Source organism: Pseudonaja textilis, chromosome 3 (genome assembly GCF_049901715.1).
Source record: "Pseudonaja textilis isolate UNSWEBS1 chromosome 3, rPseTex1.2, whole genome shotgun sequence".
Classification (NCBI taxonomy): Eukaryota; Metazoa; Chordata; class Lepidosauria; order Squamata; family Elapidae; genus Pseudonaja; species Pseudonaja textilis.
The window spans coordinates 117,387,691-117,402,647 of NC_141992.1; the positions used below are offsets into that span (position 1 = coordinate 117,387,691).

The 14,957-nt window shown below is 35.4% G+C and overlaps 1 protein-coding gene across 17 annotated transcripts in view; it reads right to left on the reverse strand.

The window, feature by feature from the left end:
• The window catches only part of CTNND2 (catenin delta 2), a 471,659-nt gene that overhangs the window by 140,574 nt on the left and 316,128 nt on the right, over nucleotides 1–14,957 (reverse strand). For 12 of the 17 annotated variants that reach the window (XR_015743082.1, XM_087930695.1, XM_087930701.1 and 9 more), the window contains one exon: nucleotides 12,935–13,003. The exons of the other annotated variants lie outside the window; for them this stretch is intronic. Coding sequence is in view for 11 of the 12 variants with exons in the window: in XM_087930695.1 (XP_087786821.1) it covers nucleotides 12,935–13,003 (69 nt within the window). In the remaining variant the exon portion in view is untranslated. The remainder of the gene's footprint in view (nucleotides 1–12,934; nucleotides 13,004–14,957) is intronic. 17 annotated transcript variants of the gene reach the window in all.

Below are 14,957 nucleotides of genomic sequence, written 5' to 3' on the forward strand. Positions count from 1 at the left end.
TAACATACAGTTGAGTTTTTGCATTGATAATTAAAATCTACAAATTCACTTCCCTACATATATTTACTGACTTCATTTCATAAGATTAAAACCACCTTCATTCAGCTTTATTATACCATTCCCATTTACTAGTTTATTTCATTTGTTTTATTTTATATTCATTACAATTTATGGCCACACTCCTCCATATGCAGGGAGTTGACCCCAGTCTCACCACAGATACAGATCTACAACATTCAACATGGGTTCATCAGTCAAGGCTTTCATATTTTGTCAGCAATATAGAGAACATGGAGACTAGATATCTAACCTTATTTACACCCACACCACCTACATGTTTTCCTTTTAACAATGAAGACACTACATATAATTTTTCGCTCATTTTGATTTGTTTCCACAACCATGTCCAAAGGTCAGTTTTATGCAAAGTGCACTCACTATTCTATGCAAGCTAGGATTTCTCATCTAGAGTATTTGATAAACTACAATCTTCTTGCTTGCATCCTCTATCTACCCAGAGATACATGTGGCATACTGGCAACATGCCAGATGCCTTCTTCCCTTCCCTTCCCTCCCCTCCCCTTCCCTTCCCTTCCCTTGAAAAAGCATAAAATCCAAAATTCTGACATAATGGCATGAATGAGGTATAAAGTGGAAAATAAATGAAAAAATTACATTCTATCATTATTTGTAACCCCCTTTTTTCCTCAGTAGAAGAGAAATGTACATGTTCTGACAATGCTGTACATTTCAGCCCTTTACTTGAAACAATATCTTTATCTGAAAGTAGAAATATGATTGCAAATATGTCCTGCATATAGAACAGATTTAGGCTCTGTTGTACAAGAAATGTCATAAATGGAAATAAAGTTTAATGGGTTAATTAGTCACTACTGACCATTTTAATTATAAGAAAAAAAAATGGAGACAGATGTCAGGAAAATGCTCATTATTGGAATCCCAATAGATATGCGTTCAGTTGAGTGAGCAAGCTTTGTGTAACTGATTACATCTCTTTTTACACCCCCCTCAGTAAATAGAAAAACTAATTATCTGCACACGATTAAGTTAATGCACATTTATCTACAATTCAATTCTGACTGTGAAATAATCTTTCTAGTCTATAATTACACTCCAGCTTAATTAGCATAATTTCCACAGCACATCCTTAATAAAGAAGTAGATATTAGGTCTGATTTTAAATGCCAAAGCTATTTCAGGCAAAAAATCATGAAGGGGGAAGGGGACACAAGTCTATTAAACTTGGCTTTTTCTGTACACATACACCCTGCATTCAAATATGAAAAATATTTGTGTATCTGGGATGAAATTCACATTGAAAGAAAAAAAGAAAGTAGGAAAGAAATTTAAAATTTTCTCAATCTTGTCAACACATTTAATTTGTATCATCATCAAGGCTGCCAATTTTTTTCTTTTCAACTAAGATTACATAGGATAGTTTGAAATCAGTGCACAATTATTTAAAACAAAGCTTTTTTAAAAAAGTACATTATTTAGATACATTATGGATAACTATCGTTTTTTTGGCATATTAAGGATCAGGAGGAATTTCTGTTGTTCCTACATGGCATGACATTGAAAACAGGTTCAGTATTGTCTGCTGAAATGTAACTCAAATAAGCAATTTTAAATGTTTCATTGGAACATTTTAAGTGAAGCTGATTTGTCTCCAGCTTGAAATTTGGACCCACTTACTGAGAATATATCCCAAGAGTTACCAACATCCTCTAACCTAATTTCTTTTCAAAATTCTGCAGAGAATGTAAAAACTGTAAAGGAGATACAAACAGCAGAAAATGATGTGAAGATACACATTAGCATTTATATTTCTTCAACAGATAAAGGATTCAGAGGATAAACTCTTAGTAATAGATATAATGTACTGGCATGATGAAATTTTAGCATCCCCAGAGTGTGTGTGACTACTCACAAACAGATGGTTTCAAAAAGCATGCTGGTTATCATTCAGAAGTCACCTCTTTTCATTCTGTGACTGATGAATTACTGAAAGCAAGTCACTACTCTGAATTCTATTATGAACTGTACTTGCTCAGAATAATCTGATCCCATTATACATAGCTACACAAAATCTATTACTGACAGCTTATGTCAGCTATACATCTTTAATTCATTAATTTTACTATCATGCTTATTGAAATAGATGACCCAATGGGGATATATTTTAACACATTTATATACCGTCTGCTGTCAGAAAAATTGATTCTTCATACTGTATAACTATTATTTCTTGCACCATGTTCTTTTTAAATATCTAAGTGTATAAGAATAACGTGAAGGTAAAAGAGGAAAATAGGAGGAACACTGAAAGTTCTTAACTGAGCAAGAGAGGCATTCTGTTTTCTGGTTTAATATTAAGAATACCGATAGTATTGGTTCTATTTTTTCCCTTTTTTGTCCTGTTCTTTTAGGGTTTTAATTACAAAAATCATTTCATCCCTAAAGAATGAATTAGCCTAATTATAACCAGGATCGAGTATAATGGCATTCTTCACTAATACCTTTTAGCAACAATAATACTCATTTTCTAGAAACTAGAACCTGGAAAAATGCAATCTAGCAACTGGTGCAGATTTTGGTGAGAGTATATGTAATTCTAACAGTAGCTGTTATCAAAACCATTCTAAACTACTAGAAATATCAAAAAAAAAGCAGTGCCTGAAAATTTGTATCAGTGACTGTAGGAGAAAAAACTGTATGGTGCTGTCATGAAACACCTTAGGGGATTTTGTAAAAGCTCCCCTTGAAAGATTTAAAATGCAAAAATAATATATGATTCTTCTGACTTATCACATTACTCAGATAATCTAAAGCAGCAACCCCTTTTGGGCAACAGGGACCGGTCCTTGGTGAGAGGTTTTTCCATGGACCAGAGGTGGCATGGTTTTGCATGCTGCCTGCATCCTATGGATGGGACTTCACTTGTTTGCACAGCCCATTTCAGGCATGCCAAGGCCCAATGCCGGTCCATGGACTGAGGGTTGGGGACCTCTGATCTAAAGGATAAATTTCCTATAAGTATGAAAATCAACCCTAAATATAATCAAACTTAAACATACACAATATCTAGGTAATACTAAATACATAGAACAGAATTTTATTAATCAGTTTGTGTCTAGTTCCCAACTCAATATAAATATTTGCTATTAATTTTTCAGACTTTCTGGTTAGATGAACTATGCATTTCATATTCAGTGTGAGCTGCTTAAAAGCACACTATTGCATTTTGTTATTAATTTACTATTTACACTGTTGTCACATTGATTTGTAATCAGTGACGATTAATTACAAGGATTGCTGGGCTAAACATAAAATATATACAGTGTGTATATGTAATAACAGACTGCACTATTGATCCATTCTATCTTTATTAGATTTTTTTTAAAAAAACTTTTGGTTAAGAAACCATAGTATTTCCCACAAAGCAGTTCAGATGTAATCTCTGCAGATAATAAAGTGCATAAGCCTGATTTCCAGTAATGGATTTTAGTGTTCAAAGTATGAAAACATGTGTATTTATCTATAATTTAGAACATAGTTTGACTAATTGTTTATATTTACCATCAATTTTCTGCAGCTTTTCAGTGCAACAAGCTGAATATTGGGTTTAAATCCAGGTACAGCAGAGGTATATGCAGCAACTTAGGGCATAATGAAAACTTTCAAATAGGATAGAATTATACAGATTTATTTATCAGATATGAATTATAATATTCAAAGATGGGAAAACTAGGCAGCTAGTCCAGATTATGGATGCTAAAATATACCTTTGGAAACAGATGAAACTAAGGACCAGTATTTTTTTGTGATAGAGGACAAAGCAACCTGCACAATTTAACTTGGATAAGAAATACTGATGAATCAGATACAGAAAATCTCCAAGAAAAGCATTATGTCACAGGTCAGTAAAATGAAAAGAATTCTTTAAAAACAGTTAGCAAATAGTAAGTTTTGGAGAAAGCATCCTATCTTCCTTAACTTACCTCTGACCTTGGAATCAGACAAATTTAGAGCCAGGAAGGATAACGAAATGAGGAGTCTTAATAAAAAGTCACAGTAAATTAGATCCAGACAGTGGTAGAAAAGTTGCTAAAGACAGAACCACATAGCTAGTGTGATGACCAGGGCATGGCATGAAGGCAATACAGTCAGAGAACAGATATGAATCCCTTTATTTGCTCCAACTTGCCCCCAACGTTCCGTTTAGTCTCCAGCCTGGAGAAAAGCTCTCCCATGAACCTGCAGCAGCCTCTGGCAGCAGTTATTCGAGTCCAAATGCTGTAAGCGGACTGGCTACAATCAGTCATTCCAGCAGGGCAAGATAATGAATCCAAGAATCATCATGGGAATAATTCTAGCAAGACAAGATAAGCACACAGAAGCACGGCAATGATTCAAACAGTCAGGAGGAAGCCAGGAATGCAGGTCACAGCTCTCAACACTAGATGAATTCAATGTTTGTTCGAGGCAAACGACCCTCCCAACTGCCTCTCCTTTAAACTCCATCCCCAGGTATGCCTTGTGAAGGGAATCAGGGCCCTTTTCTTCCTTGTAGGCCACGCCACCCATTTTGCTCTCTTCTGTGTTCTTCCCTGTGCACCTAGGATGAGGGGGGTGGCTTGGTCTTCATCTGAACCCCCTCTCCCCTGTTCTACCTCTCCCATGCTCTGCCCAGCCCGACTTTGCCCTTCCCCAGTTTCTTCCACAGCGAATGAAGCCACTCTCTCACTCTGTCAGCTGTTTGTCTTCTCCCTCAGATTCAGAATTCTACGGGGGCATGACAGTTAGTCCAATTACTGGTGGTTGTGCATTTATGTACATCTATTTCAGAAAAGATATGTTAAAGGCTCTTTCTAATGATTTGGGAGATAATGGTTGTTTTGAGAAGTATTATATCAATATCTCTCAAACATGAAATGTGAGTTATTTAAATATATATTAAATCAGGAAGAGAGGGAATTATTTGAGAAGCTACCTATTCAAGCTTAGACATAGATTTGTACTAATTATTTGATTGCGTGAATGCTGGTTTGCCTGAATTAATTTGATGCGTTGCCTGTTTTAATTTGTAGTAGAATTATGTTAGTAAAAAAGACAATATGGCTCTTCTTTGCCTCAGGTACAATTTAAAGTTTAATCGTGTCTGATTAAGTATGACACTAATGGCATAGTTAAACATGCAAGCAAATAGTCGGACCTGGAACAATATTAACTTAATCGGGCATTTCAACTTTCCAAATAGTTATTCAGCTCAAAAGCATAGCTACTTCAACATCTGCTTTTAATGCCACATTGTATTTGTCCTCATGTCATGCAGAATCAGAATTCTAAAGAATTTTGACAATGTGAAGATGCTTAATTACTTCTAATAGCCATTGAGACTGGTGAAACAGACTACTTAAGCTCCCTCCATGGCTCCTTATCAGAATATGAAGATGGATTTCTGGCTTGTTTTGGTTTTAAGTTTGTAGAGCTGGAAAGCAAAAAATCCCAGAGTTCCAACTCTGCATTATTAATAGAACAATTTTGATATCAGAAGGGCAAAGGAGAGTAATAATGAAAAGACAAGACACAAGATGCAGTTGCAACAGTAAGATAGGAGAGTAAGGCATATGTAGTAAATGTTCACGATGCAATATACACTCAACCATTTGATCTGCTTTTATTTTATAAATTTGTCTTTTTAAAACTGTAACATATTATGGCCATTAAGAATGATCAATTCTTATTTGTGTTCTCTCCCTCTGTATTTTTCTTCTCTCTGGAATGTCTGGAAAAAACATCTACAAGGATGGCATTTTTGCAGCCTAAATGACAATAAAAATCAGCACATATGTTTCTAATGTTTTTAAATTATTGAGAACCCTTTGGCAGACATATTTACCTTTAATATTCATATAAAATAAGTAATGATACATTTTTTGTGTAAATATGTTTCATTCTTACTGATATATTATGGAAAGAATTGAGGCTGAAGTTCTACATGCATAACCAATTAGATATATCTAAAGTACGAGTGTCAAACTTGCTGCATCACGTTGCCATCACGTGATGTTTCACGGTTTTCCCATTCACGGAACTGGGGTGGGCGTGGCCTGTGCATGATGCATCCGGCCCCTGGCCACCAGTTTGACATCCATGATCTAAAGTAAGGAGCAACCACACCCAAACTGGACATCATCCCAGCCAAAATGGCCATACCTTAGAATTCTAGAGGCCAATATTCAAAGATTTTATGTAATTATCTGATTTATATCTCATCTTTTCCCAGGAGCTGTTGGTCTCCTAGATCACCTTATACCCAAACATCCCTTGAAATAGGTTTGGTTGAGACTGATGGATCAGAGAATTTCCATTCCCAGAGGTGGCCTTGTACGTAGTATTCCTAGCCTTAATCCAACTAATATACTACAGATCGGGAAGAGGCAACTGGACTTTATTTGTTTTTCCTGGAAGACATTTTGCTTCTCATCCAAGAAGTGTCTTCAGTTTTGACTGAATTATGGGAACAGAAGGATTTATATTCCTTGCAGTCATCTGGTTGTTAGCACTCTGAGAGTTGTTGAGAGCACTTGAGGTTTATCTGTGCCTACATGGTCACCTGAATAGTGAAAATGGGTGTGGAACTTTTTGGAACTGCTGAAAGTACTGTTATAAACAGAAGATAGTGGTTTCATATCCCCCCCTCTATTGTGAAAGGGCTGATCAATTTTAATGACCCCTCTTTCAAACCAGTGGTCCTCTCTGTCCAGAATGTGGACTTTCTGCCTTCAAAAGAGTGGCCTTTGTCTTTCAACATCCTTCCATTCCCCACCAACTGAAGAAGCTTCTTGAATGAGAAGCGAAACAAAAAAACTCTAATTGAATTTACATTCAGCCAATATTTTCTAAGAAAGCTATTATAGTATGAACTACTGCTATGTGTTACACAAAATCTGATTAGTAATATTATATTTAGAAGATTGAATTTATGGAAAATCTGTAGAAAATCCAGCAATTTTAGAACTGTGTTTTGGGATTTAAATTTTGTATTAGAGAATAAAACTTTAGAAAATCGAAAGCTGCTTGATATCTGATTAACATTAGGAGGAATTGAGCAGATAATTTACCAAGGCAAAAAAGGGAATTGCCTATTATTTACTTTTTCTACTGCATACATGTAGATAAATTTATCACCTAAAGCAATGTTGTCAACAAATGGATCCCATTTGCCTATCACATAGAAGATACAGGGAGCAGAGACTATACTATACCCACAATAATTTTATATAATTTCTAAACTACTACTGTTGAAGTCCAGATACATTAATTTAGGATTTATTTATTAGTTCAATAATTTCAGGAACCCACAAGAAGAATGTTACTCTGCTCTTCATGGTAATATGAAGGGAAATTTTTCTGAATTGGTTTAAAAATAAATCTTCCTAATTGCCTAGGAGTTACTTAGGATTCATGATATGACTCCTTAAATCAAAATATGTACAGTACTGCACTGCAACTTTACATTTTCAGAAGCTGAGGAACAATACATTCTTCATTAAGATTATGCATGCTATTAAATATAAACAGGGCTTGGGGTGGCTGCTGCTGATAGGAGAGGGTGGCCAAGGTGGTGAGTGAGGCTCAGGGAGGGTGCACAGATGGAGTGGGATGGGGACTCACTCAAGCAATTTGTGATGTTCCTTGCTGGCTTCCCTACTGAAGTATACTTGTGGGAAGCTGGCAGACAATCACAAATCACAATCATGTAACCAGGGGACATTGCAATAATCCTAAATGCCCACATAACCATAGAGGTGCTGGTATATCTGGTCATATCCACCACTTGTTCAGGACCATTGTATAAACTGAAAACAGTTTCTGAATGAGTTAACTGAGAACTACTAGTATTATATATTCCAATATTAGTTCTTCTAGCAAAGGCCGGCACCTAATCAAAAACATTATTCTGTACAGAAACAATTGTCCATAAAATACCACCTTCATAAGAAATACTATTTGAATGTCATAAGCAGATTATTAAGATGTATACTTGAAAGAAGAATTAACTTGGCTGTTTTTCATTGCTGAACTAAGGCAATCCATAAAGCAGTCCTGTTGGACTTCGTTGAATTAATATCTATTTAAAGAAAAGTTCAAAGCTATAACTTGCCTCACATATCCTTCCAAATGAGTAATTTTTGTGGATATGGTGCTAAGAAGCTGAGTTAGTTTTCCTGAGGATTAATTATCTTCTAGCATAGGTAGAAACATGTTGATAGGATGATTATTCATTGAATTGGCATCCTTCAGTCTCAAGAGACTATGATATCGTGCCATGAAAACGGTAACTGCCACTTCCCACATTGTTTCAATGTTGTAGGCAAAGCTCAGTATCCTCTCCAGAGCACGAGGCCTGGGTAATTTAATATGGGGGATAAACTGTTACCCAAGCAGCAGATACCCCACCCCTCTCCACGTCACTAAAATAGAATGGAATGGCGGAGCTGATACGATTAGTTCCAGCTGCATCGCAGGAGTTACCAGAACATGATTATACACAGTCACGAACTGCTTCTGGTACTCCGATCCAGATTTTGCCTCAAGGTTGACTTCTGAAGCCTTTTCCAAGAATAGATATAGCCACAAGGCAGTGGAGGTTTGAAATCAGAGTTTCCCTTCTCCTAGAAGATGGTTCTACCATTTTATCTACCGTTGGGGCATAAAACCCTCTTCTGCCTTCAAAACTGTTGACCATCTTCTCCTGTAACACTGGAAAGGGGCCCTTATGAGGTGCTACCAGCTGGGCCAAGGTTTTTTTAAGGAGGTATTACTCCTCCGGAGGTATTACTCCTCACTCCAGGATGCCCAGCTCGGCTTAATTTGCAATGTCCATTATCTGATTATTCATATACCATCTATTTTATGAATGAAAGGTAGCTATAACAGAAAGAGACTAGAAGACCTCCAAGTCCCTTCCAAACTGTTATTCTGTCTTCTGTAAAGAATTTTTTGTGTATGTTTCTACTATCTCAATTATAGAGATAGTGTTGTCCATATAGGAGTTTTATTCTTATTAAAATGGAAAGTAAAACTGAAATTTCTACAAAATGTAGAGAACCATACAATGTATATGAATATTAAAAAAAAATAGTACCGTGCAATTGCAGATAAGCATCCAAGTCCCAGCCAGCTGAAATGGCCAAGTTGCAGCTGAGATGAGGCTACACAGGGTGATGGAATTAGTGAACCACCATAACCTCTCTCAGAACAGAAAAGAGGAGCATGGGGAAGATGTTTTGCTTTTCATTTTGGAAATCCCATTGAAATCAATATGTTTGATTCCATATAGTGACTGTTCTCAGCCTGATTTAGCTTTCTGTTGGCAGTATGACAATGTCTCCATTTTGGCTGGAATTTTGAAATGTCATGCTTTACTCCTCCCTTGTCCCCCGCCTTTTGATCCCTCCTTGTTCCTACAGGTTTAGATCAGCAGATAGAGCTTTTCAAACATGAACAGGGGATTTCAGTCAAGAGAAGTGACTTACTGTTTATCTCACTCACTCTAATTCCATTCAGCATCCATAGTTTCAACTACAATTGCAACCTTAATCCTAAAGCATTTCAATTATATGACAGAAACCACCTCTTGTTGTTAAAGATCTGTAGTTGTAATGGCATGTGGGAATGACCTTGGGAGACAGGAGGAAGAGCCACAGCCTATACAACCATCATGCAAAAGGTTTCTCAGCCCACAGAAGGAAAAGGGATATGTCTCAGAAGAGATCCTCCCTATTTTTCTAGAAAGTAAAAGCAAAAGAGAGAAGTAACAACCACCATAATTCCATACCTGTTACATGCATTTTATGCATACACAAGTGGCTCACGTTTGTGGCAATGATCAAAATCTTTGTTTACTAATCAAAACTGATTTTGATTGGTATGAATTAATGTAATATAAGAATTATATTTTTTTTTGTAACTTAAATTAGGATTGTCAGAGAAAGAGGGTATCAATAATAGTTCACATTTATTTTCTGTTCTGCAACATTTCTCTCTGTATGAGGAGTTACTTGTTCCAAAGTCACATTCTTCTCTCTTAGCTGCATTTCTTTAATTCTCCAGATATAGGCATGTATATGATGGAGTGCTCCCCTTGAAAAGTTCTCCCATATCTGGGAGATTAAATGCAATTCTTCTCTTTGACACTGAATTTTCTAGCTAAAAGGTTTGCTAATTTATCTATGAGAAACAGCATAAAGTCTTAGTATATTTGAAATTGCATGTCACTATCACCAACTCTTAATTAAATACAGAGAGGGGAAAGGGCATGTAATTTTGCAACACCAGGGATGGATAATCTGAGGCTACAGGATTGCATCTGGATCCCAAAATATTTTGACTAGAAGCCTATCAAAGTTGTTACCCAAATGGAATTTTTTTTAATGCAACAGAAAGGAAAAATATTAATGCATCTGTTGTCTTTATTATCTGTCTCTGAGGTAGTGTGTTTGTTTATTACTCTGACCTGACTAAGGAATCATCAGATTTGTAACATGAAAATATGAAACAAGCAAGAATTTCTCAATAATAATTCAGTGTATTTTAATATACGCTAAACAACAGATTAAAAGTATGGGACAACCTAGAATGGCAAAACATTACAGCTTTCCTTAAAACACAAAGAACACTATCTTATCTCAAAAATTATTGTGAAAAGAAAATATATTAGTCTCTAAAGGGTATTAAGTATCTTAGTAAAATAGATTCAACTGGCCTTTAGACTTCTGCATCAAAATTACAGCTACACCTCATTTAGTCATTGTCTCATACAGTAATCATTTGCAGTCACAGTGATGAAAAATAACTTTGCGACTAATCCTCATATTTATGACCTTTATGATCTGTAAAGCAAAGGAAAGCTGAAGTAAAATCATAAACATAGTTGCAGTTTCATTTAGCGACTGCTTTGATTAATGACTGAATTCCCAGTCCCAACTGCGATCACTATACAAGGACTCTGGAATAAAAAAATCATTTCTCTCACATCAAAATTATCCTGAACAAGGGGCCTAGCATTTTTGTTGCAAACAGGGTGTGCATGGAATACAATAATTCACCCATAAAATGTATTATGAAGGTATACTCAGTTAGTGGCTTATATAAATTTTTATAATTATTGTATTTTGTGCTAGCTCCCTATTTTCATGTGAACTGAACAACTGAGACTAACCACCACATTTACACACAGGTTTGGCACACATCTTCAGCATGATTGTTTTTGGTGAAGTCAGTTATCAGTGTTGCCAACCCAGGAGCTATAAACACAACCAAATGAATATGTGTCTACATAGCATTCTATCTAACTATATCTTACCTCCTTGATTGTCTTAGCACTTACATAATAAAAAGCAGTGCTACCGTTTATAATATTGAACTTTGATTTGGTGGCCACCAAGAATTTGGTAAGTTGGTATTCAGTCAACCCTTTTACAAAATAACTAATTTTTTTGGCCATGTCTATAAATACACTGCTTTCAAAGTCTCTTGGCAGTATAAATTGAATGAAAAATTAAGTTATTAGATCATTTTTTTAAAAAAAACAGCAGTAACTAAGAAGAAAGATGGCAAGAGGGAAGATTTTTTAACTTTTTTCTTGCAATTACTGAGAAAGAACTGGGGAGGGGGAAGTCTTGTAAAATGCTATTTTCCCAGGAAAAAAAATGGCCTTTGACATCCACCACTCTACCCTGGGCAGTTTGCTAAAGTATGTGTATCTATGTGATACCATTTGGATAGAGGTTTTTGTTTTTAGCAAATCACCAACTACTGTAAGTCTAGTTCTAATTAAGTCTATCCTGACACTTTCACTTCAAAACAATTCCCCTTACTATTTTATGTTGAGGTATCTGTTTTAGGTAATCCAATTTGGACAACTCTCTTCTTATGACTGGATTGATGTGGCGCACCCTGCAGATTTCTGGGAATTTCATGATTAGTACATCTGGATAACAACAGATTGGAGAAAGCGGTCATAGGTTTCCTCTGCTTGCAAGTCTTCCACTGTTGTTGGAGTGGATTTAGAAATAATAATAATCTAGCACTGAAACCTAGAAAATGCATGCATTAAAGATATATACATGAACTTTATGTAGCTAGATTTTTATTTTCTGTACATATCTCTGCTCTTATTCAACTTTATGCTATATACTGAAATTTAAGGTGACAAATGACTCTGATCCCAGGCACACAACATACATAGCCTATAAACAGAAATGTAATAATTAACAAGCATACACAATTGTTGTTTAAAAAAAATCAGTGCTCCATATAGTGCCATATATGATTTTATAGTCAGTTTTAAATATCTACGGCAGTATCATATTAAGGAGGCTGCTCTATGGTTTACAATATACACCATAATATAAGTCTCGTTAAAAATGTAGCAGTCCAACACAAAATAAAAAATCTGCTACTATTCAGTAGAAATATGAACCCAATACTACTTAAGAGAGTAGTTTGCAAAGCATAGGCAAACCTCACTGAGTTGGTACAGTAAATTTATTCATTCCCCCCACTCTGGTTTCAGAAATATAGAAAGAGATATTGGAGGAGAAAGGGAGGGGCAGATAATTAAAACCCCGAAAAACTTTTCTTCAGGAGCAAATCAGGATTGTTGGGAAAAAGAAACAAGAACACAAGAGATTGCTTTAACTAGAAATTTGAAAATTCTCAATAGCATAATATGCATTCTACAACTATTTGGAAAATATTAGTGTAGGAATGGGATATGTGTTAAGAAAATATGATAACATGCACATATCAGCATTGATTCAATGCATTATATGGCTGGGATACTCTGGCAAACTGCCCATTTAAAATTTGCTAGAAATGAATCAATCATTCAAGTACATACACATTTGAATGCGTATTTGAAATCTTATTGGAGGCAACCTTCATCCAGGAAAAAGTGTTCATGAAAGATCTGGAGAGGAACAGAATTGTGGAAGTTAGCAGAAAAAAGCAAATACACATCAGTCAATAAGAAAGGTAAGGACATACAATTCAAGCATATGTGTTGCATAAAAATTACATGCAATGAGTAAAGATTATGACTAAACAAACAGTGTTGTTCAGCCTTGTTTGAAACATAATATGTTGTTGAACATTATTATATAAACTACACTCTTAAAACCAGAAATGAGAAAGCAAGGGCTCCAGAAATTTTTCATTAGCAAGTACACTTTTTCCAAAATAAATATATTGGAATTTGTAGTTCCTTTGATTGCATTATCAGCACAGGTTTGCTTCATCTAATAATTACTAAAACAATGCCTTTTTCCCTCCAAGATGATACATTATCTTTAGAATTCTATGACAATGAAAAAGAAAGCTGGAAAAAATATATTTCACAAACGTATTTGCCTCTTTACTCTTATAATAAAGATAAATGAAATATTTCTATGCAAACTCAGTTCTGACCTCACCTTCAAGCACAAATCTGATAGATTTCTGACATTCGCACCCAGAGTCTAAGCAAAGCTAGAAATGGCTATTGCTATTTCTGTGACTACCAGAACCATAGAAATAATGGGGCCAATCACTTTGCTAGCTGTTACTGATTTTCTCAATCTGTACCTACCTAAGACTTGTAGAGGATGTCAGGCCTAGTAAAGGCAAAAGCTCTGACACAGAGAAAAAAAACAATATAAAGAAAAATGTTTCTAGTGAAAAGGACAGCAGTAAAAAATATTGGGGAAAGCTCCAAATTATACTATATTGTTTTTCCTCAATCTCAGCAACATTAAGATATGTGGATTTCAACTCTGGGAGTTGAGGTCTACCTACCTGAAAGTTGCTGAAAAAATTGGGCTAGATTATTGAATTTATCATCTCATTAAAAAAATTAGTTGCAATGTTTCAAATCCATATTGATGGTACTGTTATGTGAGTTAGTCCTTGACATATGACTGTTTAATAATGATTCAAACTTACAGTGGCTTCAGAAAAAATGATTTATGATCTATCTTCGCAAATGATTATCATACTAACCCACCAGTCACATGATCATTATTTGGGTATTTATGACCAGTTTTGCAGCATCCTGCAGTCTCATGATTGTGATTTGCGAGTTTCGCAACTGGTTTTCCCACAAAACTATCAATTTGGTAAGCTGAATTCACTTAATGATCATGTGATTTGCTTAACAATTACATAATTAACTTAACAATTGTGGTGATTTGATTTACAATCACAATAGAAATGGCTGTAAAATTGGGTCTGGTCACACAATGACTAGAGTTACAAATGCACTAATAACTATGGGAATTCTGGTCTCAATTGTCTTTGTAAGCTGAGGAATATCTTTAGTAGATCTATACTGTAGTCAAACCCACATCTTTGGGGGGATTGTACAGACCATTAAGGAATCCCTATCTACGATTTCAGTCTCCAAGCTGAGGAGAAAGAGTCGTTTTAGGAGGAATATATTCTACAACTTTGAAGATAATCACGATTCTTTGGCTATGAAGTGCTGAATATGATTAGTCTGTTTCTGAAGCCCATCTAGTTCTCTACTTCATCTGCAAATCTATGGATTTACCATCATGACATAATTAGACTACAAAGACTTTTCTGATGGTAAATGCTTAGGGGAAGGGCTGTGGAAAGATTGCAAATGGGGACCTCTGGGGGAAGGAAATCCATTTCCTATTGTGAAACTTAGCCCAGTATCTTCTTGAGCAGTTGGCTGCTGCAGATAACTTCATTTTTTCAACCAGGAAAAAGCAGAGGTTTGTATTAAAAGAAAAAAAGTGTCAGATTTTGATTACAACAGTAACAGAGAGTATATAATTGTGGACTATTTTATATTGATCCAATCATTGAAAGATGGTGAAAGTGGAATCTAACTGAAATCATTTGTTCTGCAGTTTCTTTCT